The sequence below is a fragment of the Gymnogyps californianus genome, chromosome 2 (genome assembly GCF_018139145.2).
Source record: "Gymnogyps californianus isolate 813 chromosome 2, ASM1813914v2, whole genome shotgun sequence".
Classification (NCBI taxonomy): Eukaryota; Metazoa; Chordata; class Aves; order Accipitriformes; family Cathartidae; genus Gymnogyps; species Gymnogyps californianus.
The window spans coordinates 114,595,364-114,618,503 of NC_059472.1; the positions used below are offsets into that span (position 1 = coordinate 114,595,364).

Here is a 23,140-nt window from a genome sequence, read left to right on the forward strand (position 1 = left end):
GTAAGGATGAAGGGTTCCCAAAATTATGGGAGAAGTCTGTGGCCAAGCTAAGAATAGAAATGTTATCTACTGAACCTTCCTTTTAGCTGCTTTAACAGAAATCTGGCTGTGCTGGAGAACCCTCCACTAAGCCAAAAAGTCTCTTCTACCCCTTGGGTTAGTTAATGAGTCCGTCAAGTTTGAACACCGTGTACACAAATGCAATACAGTGAAGTAACACAGTGTAACCGTGAGCATATAGCGTCTTTGGCACAAGCTGATCTCAGGACGCTCTATAGGGCTAAGTAATGCAAAATGGTGGATGGTGCTTCAGGCATATGCTTCCACACGTCCCGGGCATTTGGCCTTCAACCAAGCAATGACTTTTGACCACCATGTTGATGTGAAATCTGGAGTCAGGAAATAGCGAACAGCTGTTGACAGCAGTTATATTCTTCCACATCTTTTCCTATAGCAGTTTTCAGACCTTAGACTTCCAACTGGTGGAATAATTTTGTCAGTATTTTAAAGGTGAATTATCTAAAGGAGCTACCAAAGGATTTTAGCCAACCTTAATACTTTCTTTCAAGGCTCACAGGAAGTCAGCAGAGCAGGTAACACTTGTTTATTGCAGCTGAAATGGAAAAAACTCTTCCTTGCAGTGGATTTAACTATGATTTGCTAAGGGAAGCGGGTTTGAACGATACTAACGAAAGTGGTGTCTGGGTGATGGGAGAGGAGGGTGACAGGCTTTGAATTAGATACCGCTGCTGGTGCGACCAGGGTGGGCAGCTTTCTGAAAATGCCAATTCCACGTCCCGAAGTTATCCAAAAAAACCCATACAGGATGATAGAAACAGCTGAAAGGAGCGGAGAGCTGAGCGTGAAACATTCGAGCTGGTAAAGAGACAGAGAAGATTGACAGGGCTGAGAGGTCTAGACCAGATTTCACGCCAAGAGACTGAAGGAGCCTGGATATTTTTAGCTTGCGGGTGACAGAAGTCTGTGAGATGGCGTATGGCACTCAGAGAAGGAACAACTGTGCACAGCATCGTCTACCGCAACCCTAGCAGTCGCCCAGTGAGACCGCGAGGCACTGAGCTTGGGCTTAGACAAATAATCCTATGGGTAACAAACCACCTCGTTATTGACCACGCTCAGAAGAATCCGCTGCCTTGCCTGCACTAGGAGGAAACAAGGACCGTATCAGCCCAAACACATGCACAAGAGGTGGCATCTTTATCTTTCCCCCCTGCGGCGGTCCTGAATGCGCTCCACCTGTATAAGATAAAACAGCTTATTAAATCGTTGGCTGGACCGAGCAGTGCTAAAGTTACCTGGGTGTCCGATAGCCAGCGTACAGACGCGAGGGGCTGCGGGTAGCAGAGCAATATGTGTTTCAGCTCGGCGCGCTCAGTTTTCAGTGAAGTCAGTGGAGCTGCCTGGGAAGTGTTCCACATCTGGTGGGGCTTTTGGCTGGGGTGAGATAAAGAAGCGTTTCCACCTGTTCTCTTTATCTCCTCCTGATAGCCTAGGATGCTGTTTCTCCTTTACGCTTGTGCACAGCGAGTTGGGCTTCCTGCCCTCAGCAGGCGCCAAGCCCAGATATAAACCTGCATCATCTTTTACCGCCTCTGCATATTTTGGGAGGGATGTACGCCACTGCAAACAGAAACAGTGGTACTGAAACTTGTGGGTGAAAGTTTCATCTACGGGGCTGCATTTGGGCAGAATGCTTTGTTTTTACCTTCTACTAGCTTTTCTTTTTTTTTTTTATTCCAGGGAGTTGAATATTCTGGCTTCCTCTGGGATACAACAGCTGGCATCGAACTGAAAGATGCCTCATCTCAGGAGAGTGCACAGACTAATGGCAATGGGAAGCACTCATATCCGCACCCGTATCTTGCACATTTCAAGGTAACTGCCGTTGTACCAACTGACCCTTGCAGAATTTAGCTTTTATTAAAAAAATTTGGGTAAGATGGAAAGAGATACAGTCTTCTAACAGATAAAAATTTCCATGAGGCTCTAACCCGTCTCATCACTTCAGCACTGTCTCATGGCTTGATTATAGAAAGGTGCTTAGTGGGCCTTAATATGTACAGCAGATCACCAGAGGCAGTCCTTTCCCTTGCTCCTGTGGGAGCAAACCCTGCCGCAAGGGAGCATTTGGGCACATGAGGGTCAGTGGATCTTCAGGAGCATCCACAGTCACTGAGAGTGTGACAGAAGTCACCAGTCACCTTGTTCTGCTTTTACCAAATTAACACAGCAAGGACGAGGTGTGTATCCAGCAGCAGCCAGCCACAGGGCTGTGATTCTTGTCAGTGCCACACATTGTGAGTGGAGAGGGGTAAATGTAGGCAGACTGCAGACAGATATATCTGTAGAAGGCACAGTGCTCCTGAGAGACTCAGGCTGATCTATCTTATGTTGCTGGCATACTGCAGAGTTTCCATTTTAAAGCTTTTTCACTAGGCTGAACCCATCTAAAAGAACATCGTGCATTTTGGAACCTGTTCTCGTACATATGCTTGAGTGAACGTACAAGCAGAGAGAGCCCATCTCCGCACAGGCTGTGATGGAGGGGTCCGGTTTGGGGAACTTGACATCTCTGTCGAGAGATGCATTAATAAAATAATTATGAATAAATAAATGATTAATAATAATTAATATTAATTAATAATGCAAATAGGTCGATATTAGGAGTAAGTATTACTTGTGCCAAGTGAGTCCCAGAAGGTAAGCAGAAGATTGCAGGGAGCCAACAGCTCCTTTCAAGGTACATTAAGTTTCTTTGTTAGTCTCTGTGACGGGCCAGGGCTAATCACAAGAGAGTAGTAATTAGCCCATGTAATGACCACGACATTATTTGTAGCTTATTAACAACTGGTTTTGCATAAACTGATTTTCATAAGCAGCCGGCTTCTTTCTGCAGCCATGGTGGAAAGAAGCTGTTTGCTTATGCAAACCAGTTCCCCCAGAACTGAAAGGGTATCAGGTTATTGCAAACAGAGCTGCAAAACTGCTTCCCCCTCTTCCTTCCAAAAGCAGGACCAACCAAAACACACCACACACATAGCGAAGTGAGTCCTAGTCACCCAGATTTACTACCAAAAGTACTGGGAACAAGCATGTGGTTTTGCTTTGTGGCCTTCTGTGCCCTGTCTGCATGGCATTGATTTCTCCTCCTTCCTCCCCCAGGTTGGCATGAATGATCTAACTCTGGTTAACCTTCACCTGGCCTTGTCGTCCTCGGCAGGAGAGAATACCGGGAAGAACCATGACAGCCACAAACTGGCAGCCTTTGCACAGACTTTGCAGGAGACTCTGAAAGGTACGGCGTTTTTTTCCTGCTGGCTATCACATGCACACTGGTCATCTTATCTAATCAAAAGGAACTTAAAAAGAAAAAAAAAAATCTGTCTTGGTGCAGGTTTCACAAATATCCTCATCAGCTTTGCATTGTCGTTACTGGTATTTGAATTTGAGTGATCTCTAGCATGGCAAATATGCTTTTCCCCTGCTTGTTGTCTTACAGTCTCTCCTAATTAACACAAACAGCACAGCGGATCCTACTGGCTTTGATACCTTTTTTTCAAATGAAGTTCCTTCTGATTTTATGCTAGCGTAAGAGCAAGTTCAGCCACAAAAAAAAAAAAGACAGCAGAATTAAGGCCCTATTCTAAGTGTTTTGTGGAAATGACACCTGTGTGATATCAGAACAAAGCTTAATGGCTTTTTTCAAAATAAATAGATTATATATATTTACTTTTGGATAATTGGAAGCACTTTGGAAAACCCAGTGCAAATCAGGAGATGGCTGCTAACGAGAAAAGAGACCAGCAACCAAATCCTGCTTCGGTACCTGAACGTAATATGCAGGATAATTGTGTTGTTTTCAAGTAAGTTGCTCTGGTTTTACACTAGGATGAGGGACACCAGAATTCAGACCTGAACTTGAGCAATGTAACAGCCAGCTGAATTTCTTTACCTCCTTTCTGACAATTTGCTTCTTACGTTGAAGCTTGCAAATTAAATTCAATTTCCTATGAAGCAGAACAGCATGTTTCAGATTCTACATGTTGCTGATCTTGTTATAGGAATAGAAAAATCTAGCCCTTCATTTACTGCTTAACAAAGATGCAAAAGGGTTACAAGGTTGTATGTGTGATGATTTTCAGCTTGGCCCAGTTTAGCAACGTTGGTCACTTGGAGGCATTAATAGCCCTCTTGTATAATACAAGAGGTATTTGCAGTTTTTATGCGTGTTCTATTGTTTTTCCTTTTGAGCTGCAAGAAGTCAGTCAGAGCTATTTTTAAGTGCTACTGATTTAAGTATTTGTCCACATACCTTGAAATTGGAAAGGATGGAAGTAAACAAAAGAATCTTTTGTTTAATCCCCGAAGGCGGAACTGAGACACAGATAAATGCATAGCTCTTCCGAAATCAACAGAGTTGCATTTCCGCTTCAACTAAATTTAGACTGTCGGCATTAGGGCTTCTCTGTATTTCATGTTTTTATTTTCATATGGTAGGCACGTTACCGAAGTGTGCTTGTTCTCGGCTTAGTTTTTCACAAAAGAAGAGATTCAGATTCCTCCAAATTGGTGGGATGCAGGTCTTGTTTCCTAAACAAATGGTAGTGCACACGTGTTACTTTGAAGTACTGAATTACCCTGCCAAAATCAATGTCATGCTTAAAATTAGTACCATCTTTCAATTTCTTCCAAATCAATCCATAAAATATGGGTAATAAAGACTGATTTGTCTGTGGTCACTGCAGTAAATGGAGTTTCTGCTCCCATTTTGCTAACAGACATCTACTCTGTTATCTTTCATTCTTACAAAGAGGCACATGAGCATCTGAGGAAATTTGGTTACTATCCACAGTCTCCTGTAATGCAGAGCAGTAGTGTCCCCATATTTCTCCCATCAGACTAGTGGGTCCTGGTTCCTTTTTTCCCCCTTTCTTTCCCTTTCGGCAGTACTGGAGAGATGTGGTGGCTGTTGGCTGATCACAGCTAACTCTCTGCAGCAGCCCCTCTGCCTTCTCTCAAGCACTCCACCAGTTCATCTTCAGTGTGATGACTATGGTGGCACACAGACGCTATTCTGGATGTGCTGGTAGTGCTTGGACGCAGGGACCAGGGTGTTGGCTTAGTCATTCTTCTCCCATCTGGCTTGGCCATATTCCACGGGTTACCCGTGCATCGGGCACTAGGCTCAGAAGACCTTCGAGAGGTGGTAGGGAGCCTCTTAGCAGCCAATGTACCATCACATCCTTATCATCTGCTTCTCACTCTCTCCAGGAAGGATTTGGGGGTTTAAGGGTCTGTTTAATTCATGAGGGGACACATTCAGGGCACGGAGAAGTCAGGGAGAGTGTCCTACAGGTGTCTCTTTGGGCTGCCACAAAGCAAAGGAGGGTTTCCCGGTTCCTGCAGGAAAGCAGATTTCAACACTGCAGACTTTCTGCAGGCACTGAAAGTCCCTCAGCTGATTGCATTGGCACGCCGGTGCTCAGCCGCTGCGGCACAGGGCTGATTTAAGGCAGCGCTTTGCTTTGCTGGCCGAGAGCAACCTGCAGACACTGCTAAAAGTCGCGGGTGCTTCAGTGGATTTGCAGATGCATTTGCAAACAAACCGGACTTTTTCCTCACCTAAAGATTTCTCCATTGGCAAGGGCAGGGTTGCTTTGAGCCCAATGGGTCTCAATGCGATAGCGTGGGAGCACCCCGAGAGGTAATGGGAGATGTGCCTGTCTGCCAGAGGCTGTCTGCCACCGCGTCCCCCCCAGACGGAGGCTCTGGGTCCTTGTGGGACAGTGTAGTCTGTGGGAGGGACCTTTGCAGCGAAAGCTGGGTTGGTGAGGGAGCGCTTGCTGGTGCGTCCTGCAGGAGGAGGAGGAGGAGGACCAGATCGCACCAGCTGAGGAGCCTCTGGCTCAGGCAGCCTCCGCTGCCTAGTCCTGAGGAGGAGGAGGAGTGAGCCCTGCCAGTCTCAAACTCCCATCTCATCCAAAAGAGGAAAATCACGTCACAGCACCGGTAGCATTATCTCCATTTTCTTTTTTTCCCCCCGTCTGATTGTAACTGTGGACATCGTGACTGCAGTTTTTGATCAGTTATCATCCCTCATTATGGGCAAGGGCATGAATTCTTCTAGACCTTTTGCTAAGTTTGGCCGAGAGCCATTGGGGCTCATCCGTGAGACCCCTGAGAGCTGCAGCTGCTGCCTGGGGGCTCTGCTCCCTGCCTCTGCTGAGGGACCCGATTAGGGTCAGTCACGCACCCCGGGGGATCCAGGCAGGTTTGCTTCCTTCCCTCCTGCTGCTTGATGTCGGTCGGGGTCTCGGGAGGCAGACAAGACGCGAAACCGCTGTGATGCCGTGCGTGGCATTGCTATCGCAGGAGCTGGCAGAGGCAGGAGCAGGGCTGAGAGCGAGCCAGGACAAGGGGAAATGAAGTTGGTGGTTATCTAGAAAATTGATGTTGCCTGCTTTTCCTGCTTAGCGCAGGGCTGCCCGGCCTTTTGCCCGGTGATTTGCAGTCATGGGGAGCCCCAGAAGCACCTGTGAGAGGGGACCAGAAGCAGTCCTTTCCCTCCCTGATGGCAAATTGGGTTTCAGCTTCTTTGACATGCCCCAGCCTATTCTGTCTGTCAACTTTACGCTGTGTTACGATTTTATGCTTAGTTATTCTGCATGCAAAAGTTTAAACGAGTGAAGAATACAGTGATTCCCTCCCTGGGCGTGCCGCAGGCTGACTTCTTACCTCCCTCTGAGCACATGTCCAGGTGCTGGGCCTCTTAGCCTCTGCTATTTCTAAACTGTCCAGAACGGAGCAGTCAGTTAAAATTTTCATTTGTATGTTTTTTTTCATAGATTTTTCATGTAAGGGAAATAGGCTTGAGGATTTGCTAAAAGAAGTGTGAGTATTTTAAGAATAGAATGGAATATTTTGTGCAGGATTGAGATACTGCTGTTAAGATCCCTGCCTCTCTGTCATTTTTAAACACCGCCCTCCAAGGATGTGCTCCAGAGGTTTCTATAATGGCCTTTCCCCACTTAGATGGCCGAGCTGAAAGCATGGAAGGAGCCGAATGCTGCCTGGGCCATTAAGCAAGCATTAGTCCTGAAGGACCGAGATGGTGCGGTCGCATTTCAGGCTTCTTGGTCCTGCCAAGCAAGAGAACTTGGGTTTTTGCAATGAGATGCGTGTGAAACTGCCAGCTTCCAGCAGGCACTATCGTCCCATTAGACAAGCACTGATTTTTCTTTTGGGTTCTAATGGAGCTTAAAATAGCTCAGGTTCAGATTTGGGTTTTTTGGTTTCTTTTAAAGGTGGGAAGGCCACTGTCATGAACACTTTGTAGAATAATATTTAAACCTCATGTCGTTTCCAATATGATTTGTGACTTGCAAAGGGTAGAGAAACCATAAATAGTTTCACTATCTTTTCATCACCCCTCTGCATCTTAGCAAGCAGCATGTTTTGAAGTATTTCTTTTTGTGAGTCATACGCTGTCAATCTCGCTGCTGTCCTGCCCCTTCCCAATTCATCTTTCATGGAGTGCAAGATGGGAGTGAAATAGATTTTGTTGTTGAACTTGGGCTCCCTCTCCTGGCTAGCTACTTCTACAGCAACAGCACAAAATGAAGAGGTTTATCCGTGAGCACTAGGTATGGCAGAGCAATCCGTCCGTCCACCCCATCTCCTCCCACACTTCAATCCCAGGAAGGAAAAAGCTTACAGACTCTCATAGGTCTCTTCTCTGAAGTCAGCTTTGGGATAATTTTTGGTGCATTTGTGCCTCCTTTTAGCATCTTCCTCCTTCTCCCGTACCAAGCTGTAATGCAGCAACATCTCTGGTCAGCTATTAGCATTCTTGAGTTTGTCTTATCAGACATTTCTAGCAGTGGTTTGAGATGGGCACCAGGGCATGTGCGTTGTCCTCTTACCCCAGTGCGCAGCTGGGTTGTCTCCATCTGCAGCTGTGGAGCTAGGAGAGCACACACTGTGGATGTGAAATTAGGGTCCAGAGTTTCTTTTCTTACTTCATTAGGGTTGGAAATAAAATGTGACTGAGGTAATTTTCTATTCACGTGAAGACAGGATTTTTTGACGAGCATTTCAAGTCATTCCCTTTGTTTCTTTGAAAATTCAGCCCTAGACAAAATCTAAGACATCCCAAGTTCAGCAGTATCCCTTCAGTCAGCCAGGCAAAGGAAAGCTGCTGTAGTCAGGGAGTGTCCGTATGGTTTGTGAACTCATCTTCTGCCATCAGGCCTGCAGGCTGCTCCTCAGGCTTGTTCCTTGGGATTTCTTAAATGCAGAGGGTTAGAAAGAGCACTGCACTTTTGGGACTCTGGTATATACCAGCATAAGGCTGTGTCTTCCTAGGATCCTCACAAAAGTGTCCTTGACTCTTAGAGCAAATGTATAAAAAGACAATGTCAGGACAAGTTAAAGCCAATATGTGTTTCTTGCAGAAGAAGAAAAAAATAAGCTTACAAAGTCACAGATTTCTAAAAACCTCTAAGACCAGAACTGCTTGTCTTTGAGTTCATCACTATCAGTGAAGAGCAAGCAAAGGATGCCAATATAAATGAGATAATATTTAAAAACAAGCATGAAATGTGTACTGGCTGTTTTTTATTGTCATGAAGAGAATGGCCATGAGTAAACAGCCAGTGAAAAAGGCTTTAAACAGCATTTCTTTCAGGAGTTCAGAGTAAAGTCAGCTTTGCTACTCAGTATTTGTATTTTTCCTCCTCCCATTTATCCTCTCTCCCTCTTGTACTTAAGCAATGGATGTCCATTCCTCCCATTCATTTCTATTTTTCCTGTTTTCTAGGAGAAAAAGATGTGATCATCCTCGGAGATTTTAACCAGGCCCCGGACAGCAGTGACCACGATATCCTGAGGAAGGAGAAGTTCCATCACCTGGTCCCTTCAAGCACCTTCACCAACATCAGCACAAAGAATCCACAAGGGTCCAAGTCGCTGGATAACATCTGGATCAGTCGGAGCTTGAAAAAGGTTTTCACAGGTGGAGTTGCTTTTTAGTGAGGTCGTATAACCTTTAGTTACATTAGCGGTGTGTGTCAGATTTGGGCAATATTACTTATCTTTCTCTCTGTTATTCTTTTTCACGCAGGCCACTGGGCTGTTGTGCGAGAAGGTCTTACAAACCCATGGATCCCCGATAACTGGTCCTGGGGTGGGGTGGCTTCCGACCACTGCCCCGTGCTCGCTGAATTTTACCTGGAAAAGGACTGGAACAGGAAGGAGGTGACGCGGAACGGGAACGGGGTGACGGTTGAACGCAACGACTCCCACGCTAAGCACGAACGATGACGTGAACTTGAGGGTGCCTCTTCTGCTCCCCAGGGAGCAGTCGAAGGCTCTGTTCGCTCACGGCTCAGCGGCAGAGCAGGACTGCCTCCCCCTCTCCCTCCTTCCCACTCTCCTCCCCGTGCCTAGAAAGCATCAGCACTTGGTTTTGGTGGCCCTGACTTTGTGCCCCTCCTGGACAGTTGGGGGGGGGGGTCTCACGGCAGCGGAGCAATCTGCAACTTTTTCTGGGGACACAGTAGACATTTCCACGCCTGGAGATGTGGATGAGAATTGTACAGAAAATAAAGTGTACTTTTAATACTGTACAGGTTCTTTGCTAAAACGCAGCCGAGCAGGGCTTTGCTGTGCGGGTGAGGAGGGGGAGTGATGGTTATTCTCCTTTGCCGCCTTGTAAATTGAGGGAATAAGAGAGGCCCCAAAAAGAAACACACCATGGAAAGTCTTGGCAAGTTGCAAATGCCATCAGCCCTTGCAAAAGCTGCCGGAGCTGGTCCCTACGTGACGTGAAATGAGGCCTGAGTGGTCCCTCTGGCTCAGCCTGGAGAGGTCCCGTTCCTCTGTAGCCCCATGTGGATGTGGGCACCTCTCGTCCTTCCCTTCCTCTCTCCTTATGCTCCTGGCGGGGTGCATTTTGCCCCAGAAGGGCTTCCTGGAGCTTGGCTTTGGCTTTTTGTTTGGCGTGCAGCATTCAGTGTTGTTTTTTTCCTGCACGCTAGCCTTCAGGAGCTGGGAAACCACTGACTTGTCCCTCTGCAGAACCTGGTCCCACTTCTCCAGTGCCATTTGCATTGCTCCCTGTTGGGGATCTCACAGGCACAGCCCTTGTCCTCTTGCCCTGCAACTGGCGTCAAAGAGGAGATGTAGCCCTGAGTCTTTGTCTAGGAGTCAGTGTTCCGAGCAGGGCTCTGCATCGGCAAGAAATAGGTCATACATCGATGGGAGGTCTATAGACGAGCCCACATTCACGTGATCACTGCAAAGGCTGACGCACGTGTTGCACCGACCTCTCCCCATTGATTTTTTTTTTAGGGGTTTTCAGTTTCTCCCTCTGGAAGACCAGGCAGTTATGCATCACTTCCCTGAGCTTCGTTGCTGCATAAGCCTGGTCCAGGCACCGCAACAGGGAGTCTGAATACAGTGTATGGTCGGTCATCGTGCATATGGCAGGGATGGAGTCTGCTTCTAAGGAAGTTTGTTTCTGTGCATGTCCTGGGTGGGGAGGACTTCAATCAGCAAGCTGCCATGACAGCGCTGGGGATGGAGCATTAAATTTGCCACCTACATAAAATTTTTCAAGTAGCAATTAATAAACAGTGACCTAGAAGGGAAATGTATAAGGACTGGAAAAAGCAGTTCAGCATCTGGAAAAGAAATAGGTTGAGTGTGAAAGGCACCGAGCTGCCCACTAGCCCAGCGCCTTCTGCTCTGGGCTGCAGATGACCACACATTTTGCTGCTGAGTGGAAAGGAAAGCTCTCTGGCACGACTCGTTGGGCTATAAAGGGAAAACTACTCCTGACAGCAGTGCCACACCAAAGGAGATGTTGTAACTGAGGGGTTTAGAGCAAACCAGTATCATATTCGTGTAGCATTTTCATTACTTTAACTTTCTGAAATACCGTCTCATTTCAGGTAGCAACAACTGAATAAATTCACATGCAAACACACAGAGTTGAACATTTCAAACAGCTTTTCTGACTATACACAAAACCAAACCTGGAGGAAGGTGGAATAGTCTGGGTGTGACTCTCAGACTGAGGGAGGTTTCATTGACATTTCAAGAGGTTAAATGAATGACTAAGAGTTCAGAGCATCAGACTAAAAATGTACCTTTACTTGCTCAGCATTCCCTGTTGAAAATGGGAGGTGCAGGCATTTGTCCCTGGTCATTAAAGAAGCCAGCAGGAGAGCTTCACTCCATCTTTCATTCCGGATCCATGCTGCTGCTTTGTCCTTTTCCACCAGGCATGATTTTACTGCCCCCCCTTAATTTGAGCAGCACCAGATCCCCCAAGCAACTCTCACTAGACCACTGCAAAATATAGGTGAGGGTGCAGTAGAGTTGCCTTAGTCAAATGAATATCACATGAGGTGAACGGCAGTAAAATTCCCAAGAACACAATCACTGTCTTGTACCAGCTAGTGTTTGGTAGTGTTTCCCTGCTATAAATATGTTTGGAGGCTGAAATGACTTTATAGCTCTAGAAATAAAACTTGAAAGGGCCAGATCCCATTTAATCTGCTGCAGGTGTAAATAAATGCAGAGGCACCAAAGCCTAGAGAAGCACCTGCAGTGTCCTGTGCGGGTGGTGGTCTGCAAGCAGCAGTGCTCGCAGTTGCAGGAGGGGGCCCTTGCTTTGGCTGATGAGTTGCCTATTAGCATGGGCTGCCGGCGGGGGAAACAAGCTGAGCCACTCTCGTGTGAACTGTAGGGAAGGTTAATGAGGCTGGTCTGTAGCCCGGAGGTTGCTCAGCCCAGCATGCTGGGAGGAAGTGGGGAGCTCTGGAAAGGTGATTATTTTGTGAATAGAAAGATGTCTTGGAATAAGATGGGTCCTACAGGGTCAGAGGGAGGAGGATAGAAGAGTTCGATACCTACAGGTGGAGCTCTGCCTTGTGTGGAGCATCAGTATGAGGTATGTGCCTGGTTACTTCATGTTGGGAATCAGCAGTGCCTGACTGTCTTGATGGTTTCACTGATTTTAAAAAGCTTGCTTTGCTTTTTGTGTGTGATATCCTTGGAGGATGATGAGACGGTTGTGAGCCTGATGGATTTTGGAGTTCCCAAGAGCATTTTTCATGTTATGGTGGTTCAGAAGCTGAAGTGGTGGCCAGCTTCCTCCTGCGACTGTGGGAGCAAACCTGGATAGCAATCTTATTTCAAGATGCTTACAGTGGAAGCTAGGCTAGCCCAGCTGTCTGTAGCTGTGTTGCCCTGACAGTGCCAAGGGAGGCAGCAATGATGGGGATGACACAGAAACAGTGAGTCTTTCTTGCAAAAGGCCTGATACAGGCTCTACACCTTGCATGTTTTGGGCTCCCCTTAGGACCCCAAATTTTGGGAGGCTGGGTCCTGCTTCATAAGTAACGTCACCAGTGGCTACAGACTGATTTGGTCCAGGTTTATTTTTTCTTAAGTATAGTCACTTCTGGAAGGCAATTCAGCTCACCTGTGCACAGCAAAGGGTGGTGGGGCTCTTCCCTGCCCACTGCACATGGAGCCTGGCCGCTTTCTTACAACTAAGTGCTGCCTCTTGTCTCCTCCTGACACATGCCAGCCTCAGACCTCCCCTGGCCAGGTGACGTGGTGACAGCTGATGCGCAGCCCATGGCCCCTGTGGCTGGTGAGACCCTGCAGTGGTGGCTTCTGCAGGGGAGCTCTGTCATCCTCCTGGCAGCCTCTGAGAGGAGAGGCAGCTCCTGGGAGGGCATGGTTGAGTTTTCAAGTTGAGTTTCTGCCTTTTAGCACCTGCTGGAATAAAAGCTTAAAGCAGCGCCCCACTCGCCAAGGCTGAGGGGGGCACGTCTGGTGTTTGGCGTCTCCTCTTTGCTCCCCGTGGTGAAGGCTTTTAAAATACTCACAGCCAAATTATTCTCCTTTCCTATTTGCTCTGACCTGTTTGCTTCAGGGCAAAGCCTCTGCTTTGTCCTGTGGGCTTTTTAGAAGGATTTATTTGGCAGATGTCCATTTGGTCACTTGGCTTTGCAGTGTTGTTGCACCAAGCAGTGCTTCAAGCCATCTAAAAAAAGGAGTTGCAATACAGGAGGAATAATTTGGAGAGCTGCTAAAAACCTCTGAGGAGCAAACACAACTAAATAACTGTCCTGGAAATGAACTTCCAAGAACGAGGTCATGGCAGCAGCAGGTTGAATGAATCCTGGTGCAGCAGGGATGGAAGCTTGATCACAGCCTTGGTCTCGGCACTCTTGAGCCCTCACGGGAATTGGTGCTCAGCGTTCCTAGGGAAGGACAGAAAAGGGTCAGCCCAGGGGATTTCAAGGTTTTCCTAGACATCTAAATGCCTTCTTTTGAGAATGAGTTGATTTTTGGTTTTAAAACTGGTGTCTTGAAGGAGCATGCTGGCCACAGGCAGGAGCCGGACGCAATGGGAAGCAGAGCTCCCGGGACAGCAGCTGCTGTTCCCTGGAGGCACTTCAGGTGGTAAATTCAAGCACTCAGAAATTGGGTGGAAGTGTCCTATATTTAGGTTATGAGCTTTTCCTTAGCTGCAGAAAGCAAGGCAAAGCTACGCAGGCATTTCCCGGCCTTTGACTTCCCAGATTTCATGCTTTCATACAGAGTTTCTAGATGGGAAAAACTTCTTAGGAGGCTTGTGTTCATTTGTTTTTCCGAAGCAAAACGCAAAGTTCTCCCCTGTGTGAGGAGTCACATTGACTGCGAAGCAGGGCTCTCCTGGGAAATGTAGCCTGCAGCAGCTTTTTTTCATCCTCAGAAGAGGTGCAGCAGCTTTTTTTCATCCTCAGAAGAGGTGCAGCAGCGACGCTTTGTGAATCCGCCGCTCTCGGGGTGTGACTGAAGCGCCTTGCCAGCAGGCTGCACAGCTCTCGCTGTCGCCACTCAGCAGTTCTGGGCTGTCCCCCACGTGCTGCAGAGCAGGACGTGACCGCGGTTGCAGATGGAGCCCTTGGCTGCTTACCCCAGCCGGTGCCGCTGCCCGGCTCCTCGGCTCATTCGCATGGGTTTGGGTTGGGTTTCCTCCCTGCCCTTAAAACACTTCAGGAGATAATAAGGTTTAACAGCTTGTAACTTTGGAGCAACTGAGAACATATACCTTGTATGAGGGAATGGCAGGTGCCCTCACGGAGGTGTTGCTACAAACCTTTCGCTGTTCCCAGCAACGTGTTGGCTGCTGCCATTTACTGCTTTGGTTATAAGTAATGTCAGGAGGCTGCAACTCTGTGATCGGGTGCCTCTTACGAGAGGCCACACATATATAGGGTAGTATATAATATAAAGACACGTGCACATTCAAGCCGACCCTTTTCTCATCAGGTTATAACATAAGATGAGATTTTTGTTTGTTTTTTAGGTTTTTAAGTCTTAAGTCATTTTTACCTCCATATCTGGAAGTAAAAAAGCCCTGTGTAGAATCAAAGTAGCTAAAAGGACTTACTCCAGAGTACCCACAGGTTCCATGTACGCTTAGGAAATATGTGGCTGGGTGACCCTTTGATGACCCATCCTTCTGGCCATCTCGTAACCCTGCATGATGAGATGTTCCCAGCCTGAGGGATGCCCAAAGGTGCCTCTGTCAGCTGTGTGAAAGCACAGGCCTTTTTTAAAAAGAAAATAAAATGGAATGTGCACAGACCTGAATTGCAATATTGCTCAAACTTTGTGTGAAGAGAGAACACAAGGAGCACCAGCACCAAGCTCTCAGAGCACTTTCCCACCGGTTTTTAGGGAGTGTCCTTCAAGGAAGCTCTTCCGTCTCCAGACCATCCTGTCAGACCTCCTTTGTCCCTTGGCACGCTGGTAGACGAGAGGGGCTGCCTTGCAGTTGGGTGGTTACTTTACGTCCCCCTTCTCTTATTGCTTGAGGTTATCGGCCAGCTCCCATGAAGATCACTCACAGTATGTGCCTGGCTGGGCACCTCGGTACTCTTGCGTACTCTCATTTGGGGGAACCTTAACCTGATTCTTTCAACTGTAGGACTATTACTCATTTTCCTAGTAATTTTGTGGTCATGCTACTCTTCCCCTTTGCACAAGAGGTTTCCCCAGCTGCTTTAAAGGGACTTCTCACCCTGTCCTCACCCACCCAAGTGCTCCCTTGGGTCAGGAAGGTGCCAGAGGAGAAGCGCTTGTGCTAGGTTTCCTCCCTGCCTCCTGCCCTGCTCCTGGGTGGGTGTATGGAAGCATATGTGGAGACCCAAAGGGTGGCAGTACTGGTCAGCTGATACACACCGTGCTTTTCCCTGTCAGTCACCTCTGGGACGGAGAGAGTAGCACGTCTGATTGTAGCACCATGCTTTGCTTTATGCTTAGAAATAAGCCTGTCCCACCAGGCTGGGGACCTGCCGTTGCTCCTTTCTGTCTGCAGCAGGAAGGTAGCGATGTAACAGGCAGGGCTCCGGATTGGGAAGGTGTGACCAGAGCTACACTTAACCACATTTTTCACTTCAAAACAGAAGGAAAAAGATTTCTTTTGCTCCTGGGACAGTCAAGGGCCCGTGAAGGAGCCTCAAAGAGTCAGGGGGGTGGAGGGGACGTGTGAGAGATTGCAAACACACAGGGAGCAGGGGGATAGCGGGAGCACACCAACAGACAGGCAGGAATGGCACAGGGGCTCCCCGAAGCGATGCACGTCTAGGACATAGCTGCAACATGGAGGGTCCTAAGGAGAAGGGTGGAGAAATGTCTGAGCCAGAACGCTGGGAGCTGGAGGAGTGTGGGGCAGAGAGGGGCTGGGAAAGGAGGAAGGATGGAGATGGGAGAGCAGATGAAGTGAATCACAGCTGGAAGCTTCTCCACATGGTCCCGTGTGTCTGGTGACAAAACTTGCCCAAACCTGGAAAAGCTTCTTTTTCTGAAACCTGTAAAGGAAGATCAAAAATACAGAGGACCTCAGGTTTAAAATATTGCCAGGGGCAGAGAGGAAGGAGAAGAGGTTGACTCATAGATCACGTGTGGATTTTTTTGGTGAGTGGGAGTGAATTGACTTACTTTCTAGGCTCAGAGATGGATGATGTGGTAGTGAACGTATTCTTGAGATAAAAAGGAAGGTGAAGGACTGGGATTAAATAAACACAGCCTGAAGGATGAGTGCTAGAGACCAGGACAAAATCCAAGCAGGAGAAATAAGCAAGTAAGCTGGAGGAGACAGCCTGACCAGTCTGTTGTTTGGGATGTGGCGTGAGATGGAAATTGGGCCCTAATGTATATAGATCAGACCCTCCAAGCGCAATTTTCAGGGCGCTGCTGGGACAGGGCCTGAACATGAGCCCAGCTCTGCTATATTAGAGTAGCTGTGCAGGGGGGCTGGTGTTGGCGTGTGCCCTCTGTTTCTCCTCCAAAGCCCCACAGCATCGCACAGGCCAGCGGAGAGGGTCCCTGCAGGGAGGCGTCCACCCTGCTCTGACCCTGTGGCACAAGAGGAGTACCGTGGCCTGGAGCCAGCCACTCCTGTGTCGTCGGCTGCGTCTCTCCCACCACCAAGTTTTCTTAGGAATTATTTTCTCTTCAAAACCGTGTCTATCCAACCCAATCCTGCTCGCTCACGTGAGCCCTGGCTGTGTGGTCTCCATCCATGTTCTTTCCTGCTTTGTATGGTGGCCAGCATAGTTGTAACTTCAGCCTTGGTTTCTTCATCATCTAAAGAGCTGAAATAACGCTGTACTTTGCCCTGCGTGTCCATAGACACTTCAGGAAAAGGGGCTTAAAGTGTCTCAGAGGCACTGTGCGACTGGGGAAGATGATACAAAATATTTCAGCAGCACCATAAGAAATTAATTTAGACAACGTTAATGGGAAGGGTATGGCTGTGCCTTGAAAGGTAATCCTGATGGCATCTTTTTATTATTGAATCAATGTAAATGAGTGGGTTTAAAATTCATTATCCAGATTTTCTGGATTTAATCTAATATAGCCTTTCAGTTGTAAAAAGTCCATAATAGTTCAGTGAAGCCAAAATAGGTTCTCCCCTCTGTATATTAGAGATATACAATCTCATTTTAAACTGCATACTGAAAAGAACTCAAAGAACTTCTTAATTTGGTGCTAATATATTACGAAAATTATTAAGACCCTTTCAAATGAACACTTCCGTAAAAAACCCAATTGTTCCAGCTGTTTCCTTTTGCTTTTCTCTTGGCTTAGACAGTGCCTCTCTCAGCTTCCACCCTGACTCGTGTGTTGTCAGACTTCCATCCTGGTTTCCAGCGTAAATGATTTCCAGCTTTCCCCCCTCACCAGGCAGGCAGGAGCATCACTGAGACCCTTGGTGCTCGAGTTGCTCCTGAAACTGCTTGCAGGGCGTCCAGCTTCACAAGCCTGGCACTCAAGTGCTGGAAAAAGGATTTCAGAATTGCAGTAGTCCTGCAGATCACCTGTAACAAATGTGAAATTTATTCAGTAGTGAAATATACCTGCCCAGCAAAGCTCGAGAGCTGTGTTTCACGCTGCTGACACTGACACTGTAGAAGGGGTATCTGGGATGCTCTGGGCGAGGGAGAACAGTGGTCATTTGGGAGCCTGCTGAGGGGGGAGATTTCAGGCTGAGTTTTCCGAACTAGCTAGCAAGGGAAGGGGAATGTAATGCAATAATACTTAGCTATCTTGCAAGGCACATCAGCTAATGACTTTTAAAGTATTTCCATTAAAAAGTACCCACAACCCTTAAATGTTACATATTCCCTTATACATGAGGGAGCTGAACCATAAGGAGATGACAGGACTCCCTGGAGATAAGCAAGCACATTTTATAATGTGAGAAGGTACAAGGAGCCCTGAAATGAAGCAGCGGGGGAGAGGGGGGTGGATCAAAGTGTTAAAGCAGAGCATTTGGAGTTGCCATTTCCCGCAAGGATGGCGCTGAGAAATGCATCGCAGCAAAGTGGCTCCGATGATGCCTCAGACCATATCCTAGAAAAAGGGAGGGTATGTAATTTCCTCGTGAGCAGCCAGGCCTTCTGACAGAGCAGAGGGAGCCGTACCCAATCTAAGACTTCAACAGACCCTTCATGACTCCAACCCCGAGTGATGTTTTTCAAAACTGTGTCAGAAAGCCGTCTCTTCCATGCACAGCTTGGGATGTCCAACTAGCCATAGAGCCAATGCCGTCAAAAGAGAGTAACGCGCTCACACAACACAATGTAACACTTCAGTACTCTTGTCTCTGTCATTCTTTCATTTATCTTTATTTGTAGAAGTTGTATAAAATGCCTTTTAAAATTGGTCTGGTGAAACGGGGAGGCTTTTCCAATGTTGACCAGGTTTCTGTATAGGAATAACGTAGAAGTAGCGAGATGTGGATACACAGCAAATCAACTGAGCCAGACTGCTAGGAAAGGCTGTCATCTCATCATTGACATCATGAAACTGTGTAGTGACATGAGGTCACGTGCACTGCTGTCCATACACTTTATTACAGAACTTCAGTATCATGACTTAGTAACCAGCCTCTTCACAGTGGAAAAAAAAAATTCAGGAAAATTTACAAAAGCTACACTTCAAAATTTGAAACACTTTTACAAAGGAGGAAGGATAAATCTGATGCTGAAAACAGCAGCTGACAGCTTCATCTATTGCTACAGTATTACTTTGATACTGACCACTTCTAGACTCCAACCTTGCACAAGGCAAATCTACTTCTAGAGTAACAGAAGTTTAGTGGCACCTTCTGCTTTGAAGAAAATGTGATGCAGGTCTTTGAGTAAAGCAAAAAGGCCTGTAGTAGCATTTAGGGCTACAGAGTTGTAAGAGTCAACTGGCTGTTGGACGAAGGGCTGTAGGCATGGTATTTTGTGGCAAAGCAGGGTGACTAGCACAGCCTCCTGGTTTCAAGGACACATTATGTACATACACTTAGATTATAAGACATTACTCCTGGGGGAGGAGGAAAAGCACTTTGCTTATGTAGAAGTCACTGGAGGAAGGCAAGGATCTGTCCTGTAAGAAAAAAATCAGTTCAAAATTGTCCCTTTCATAAAGGACTGGCCCTTTTGCATACCCCTGGGCCAGCAAAGTGAGCCAGATTCTCCCATGGTGTAGCTCAAACGATCTCTGCCTGATTTACTCCAAAGACAGCTTTTGACTGCAATCTTTGACTCGACCTCAGCTGTGTGTGGCTTTCTTGCTGCTTCTGGCAAAGGAGCCAAAACCTGAACCACATGGGTGCATGACTGCAAATGGTTCCTGTCAGGCTGCTGCAACACCGTGTCTACTCGGCACAGCTCTAAAACAAAGATGGGCAGGCGAAGTCGTCAGTGATCAAACTAGACAGCCTGAAGGGGGGAAGGAGAGAAAAAGGGCTTTTATTTCAGCATACAGAAGCTGAAAGGCTTTCAGCTTGTGAACAATACTGACAATACAAAATTAAGGCTACTGCGAGCAGTTCTTGGTCCCTGCCTTGAAAACAACCAAATTTAGTAAATTTATGCTTGTTGAGCACATTTTCTTTTTTGAAGCGGTCAGCCAGCCAGCCGCTGCAAACGTACCTGCAATACTATCTAAAAGGCAGCTGCTTTTATGGGATTATTCAAAAACCTTCAGACCTCTTAGCCAACTGAGAGCTTTTCCTCACAGATTTTCCTATGGATCAGAAAATGTGTTCTCAAGGCTTTGCTGTCATGGCTGGTAATGTCCTGGGTGTAAAATAAGGTGGGAGGGTTATTCCATCCGTTTCATTAAAGAACAGGATAAGCGGGGAGGCAGGGATACCAGGGCTCAGGTCCATGCAGATGTGGTGTGGAGGAAACCTTGGCTCCGTCTACTCGCCTTAACCAATGCCAGGCCTGTTACCAGTGGGCCAAGGCAGAAGGGGAAGAAATGGCAGAAGCCCTGTCCAAGGCTCTCCTACCATAGCTGCTTCCTGGGAGTTCAGAGAAGCCCTGGTAAAATGCTGTCTACTAAAACAAAACCCTTTGTCAGAATACTCACAGGTACAAAACTCAATTTGCCTCGGTAATTCCATAATACTCTGGAATCAGCAAATGTAGTTTATGTAGTAAGTCCTCCTGCGTCATCTAAGCTATTCATCATGTGACTAGCCGTGCCTCACAGTAAGGTGCTTCCTCTTCTTGGTTCTGGATATAGCACCGGCAGTTAAAACAGAGGTAAGGTTGCTTCAGAGTGGTGCAGCACTTCTCTTGGAACACAGGAATAGGGCACTTGTGAGTCTTCTTTTCCCCCCATTCACATCTTGTTTCTTCAACGAGCTCTGCAAGCTCAAGCTTGCTGTAGCTTGGAGGTACTGCTCAAAAAGTTGACTTGACCCTCTGTAGGCTCAGGTGACCCAGAGAAGAAGTGGGTGTTGCCTGCTGTGCTGAATCATGTCCCTGTGTTCCTGAATTATTTAAAACACGTAAGTCATGAAATCACAGTTCTGCCCGATCCTTCTTCCAAAACACTGCCATGTTGAACTTCCTAGACATGCTATGCTTGTCCTCAAAGGAGGGAGACCCTTTCCAGAATTCAGCTTCCTGAAACATGTACTATACAGATAAAGATGTGGAACAGTGTAACTTTTTGAGGCGATAAAGGGGGATAACTTTGCTACCTGCTTACGATCATTAAAACAGTAATGCCTATCTTCTTTTTTTTTTTATGCTAAGTCTCCCAGTAAAAAAACCCAAAACTTTTTATAGCATTACAGAGCTTTGATTCTATGGCACAAAGACCTGCTTCTGTGCACTATGTTTTTAAACTTTCTTTTTTCATTGCAATGATGACCAAATGGGAAACAGTTACACAGACAGCGACATAGCATAATCTACAGCAGTTCTGTTGCTATGAACCATGAAAGCTATGACCAGAGACAGGGCAAACACAAGTGAACTAAGGGGGAATTTCTCCTCTTTCTTTTCTCCACCTCTAAACCTGGGTGGGAAAAGGCAATATATTGCAAAAGACAGTGTCAAGCACTATACCTAGCATACAAAATGGAGTAGATGATTGGACAGATCACTGCAAAGGAATTCCTAAGCCAAATTTTTAAAAATGCACAAACCCTTTAAAAAAAAATCCGTATACAATCACAATGCAAAAAGAACATGAAGGGTCTTTTTCTGAATTCCACGTTTTCTGGCCACCCTTCCCTCCTGCTCCACCCCTCATAAGTCCATTTTTGCAAGCTCTGGGAAGTCCAGTTCTACATCCTCACAGAGTAAGTGAATGGTGGGCTAATACTGTTAATTTATGAGATCCTGGAGCTCCTCATCAGTCAGCTCATTGACTTCCATGATCTTTTCCAAGTGCTCCATATACCGGGCATGGTCTTGCAAAAAGTGTGGTACTCTCATGTTCTCAATCACAGCTAATCCTTTCAGGCGGTCCACATCCTCATACGAGATCTGTAAGGAAGGACATGGGTTAATTTCACACTATAGTCCTGTTACTTCTCTGCTGTGGCTCTAAATTCTCTCTTGTAGATGAGAAAAGGTTTCAGACCAGGGGGATTTAAAAGCTTGTGAGAATCCTTTGAAAACATGAGTAACGGTGTGCCTCAGTGGAAGATGCAAAAAAATGTAATTTTAGCAAATGCCTCCACACTTCCTGATTCTGCTTTTGATTCAGTCAGTGAACAGACTCATAGGAACCTGAATGAGAATGATCTACAGCAGCTGCAGAAATAGAGAGGGAAAGGATGAAGCACACATGAGTCTTGGAGTGTCTTCTCAGAGAGGTGGAAAGATCGACATGAAAATGGAAAAACACTGTGCAAAGGTTGAGGAACTAGAAAGGGAGTGCAGGACAGGCATGGCACAGGAAGCAGGCAGGCTCTGGCTTTGGGAAAGACGTGGTGCCAGCTGACCTGAACTCTGATGTTTTCATTTTCACTAGTAAATGTGCTTATGCAAAGCTAAATTAAAATGCACCTCTAGTAACTAACTACAGCATGGGCAACCTTTAAGCATCCCAATTTTATTTTTTTTTTTTTCCCATTCAATAGCAGGGCGGAGATTGGGTTTGCCTCTTGGCATCAGAGCCTTCTGGGTATAGGTATGACACTCTCAAATGTTTTCCAGCTACTACAGGGCCTACTACTTTTTTTCCTATGAAAGCTGAGATTTTTCTCCATAGTCTTGTGATTCAACATGCTAGGACTTCAACTCTTGAGCTCACAGTAGCTCAAGGTGCTGTGAATGATGGTCCAGAAAGGATGAATGCTTTGGCTGTACAATAGCTACACAAGCTGCCCTGCAAGCACAGAACAGGACTCCTTGGGCAGCCATCCAGTGTCATGACATTTATGTGGTTGCCGCTTTGTCTACAAGCTGCGTGTTCTGGGCACCCTACAGAGAGAAGCATATGTACTGGCAAAAACCACAAGCCTGGCTGTGCTTACTAACTGGCACATCCTATTTCCTTACAGCAGGTTTGTGCCAGGTGGCTTGAGAGTGGAGCCTGCTCCTTCCAACCTTTTTACCCCATGTTTCTTCTAAGGAGCTGAGCACTGCGCGGTCAGGGTTCCTTGGAAACAGCCTGCCGTCTTAGCAGGAGATGGTTTCTATTCGGAAAAGATTAAAGTGAGCATGAATGATCCACCAATGTGTAAGGGGCATGGAAGGGCTCTCTGGAAAGATAGGATGGTGTAATCCAGATTGCTAAACCTGATCCATAGAGGCAGTCAGAGATAGGTGCATATCTCACTGATGATAATGGGAACAAAGTCTGCAAAGAGAACGAATTTGCATCTGAGTACACATGTGTGCTTTTCTAGCTGCAATGACAAGATGCCTCCTGATTAAAAAAAACGAACATACACCCATGCCCAGGCTTACTCAAGTCACTAAGATACTGCTGTTTGAAGGTGGTGTGGCATTACACCTGATTAACGTATTTAGAAGTAGGTAAAGAGAAGCTATACAAAATCATATCATCTCCTCTCAGTCTGGAGACACAACATCAAATGAGATTAAATACTGACCTTCCCTCCTGTCCCAACTTGAAATTCCAGCCTTTTTCATCCCAAACAAAGGAAAGAAAAAGGACCCTTTCCCCCTCGTATTTATGTTCAGGGGTTTCTGTTACTGCTGCAACCAAGAAACAAGTATCTGTGATCCAAGGTATGATTTGAATGGGATGTATTTCCCCAGTCCTTGCAATTGCTAAAAAA

The 23,140-nt window shown here is 46.7% G+C and overlaps 2 protein-coding genes across 3 annotated transcripts in view; one reads left to right on the forward strand and one right to left on the reverse strand.

The window, feature by feature from the left end:
• EEPD1 (endonuclease/exonuclease/phosphatase family domain containing 1) overlaps positions 1 to 9,637 on the forward strand; it is a 64,233-nt gene extending 54,596 nt beyond the window's left edge. Inside the window, exons 4-7 of the mRNA XM_050891294.1 lie at positions 1,762 to 1,896; positions 3,184 to 3,316; positions 8,840 to 9,034; positions 9,143 to 9,637. Of these exons, the coding sequence (XP_050747251.1) occupies positions 1,762 to 1,896; positions 3,184 to 3,316; positions 8,840 to 9,034; positions 9,143 to 9,342 (663 nt within the window). The 3' untranslated portion in view covers positions 9,343 to 9,637. The remainder of the gene's footprint in view (positions 1 to 1,761; positions 1,897 to 3,183; positions 3,317 to 8,839; positions 9,035 to 9,142) is intronic.
• Positions 9,638 to 18,213: 8,576 nt separating this feature from the next.
• Positions 18,214 to 23,140, reverse strand: part of MATCAP2 (microtubule associated tyrosine carboxypeptidase 2) — a 31,654-nt gene continuing 26,727 nt past the window's right edge. For both annotated transcript variants that reach the window (XM_050891345.1, XM_050891344.1), the window contains one exon: positions 18,214 to 21,374. In XM_050891345.1, coding sequence (XP_050747302.1) covers positions 21,213 to 21,374 — 162 coding nt within the window. In that variant the 3' untranslated portion in view covers positions 18,214 to 21,212. The remainder of the gene's footprint in view (positions 21,375 to 23,140) is intronic.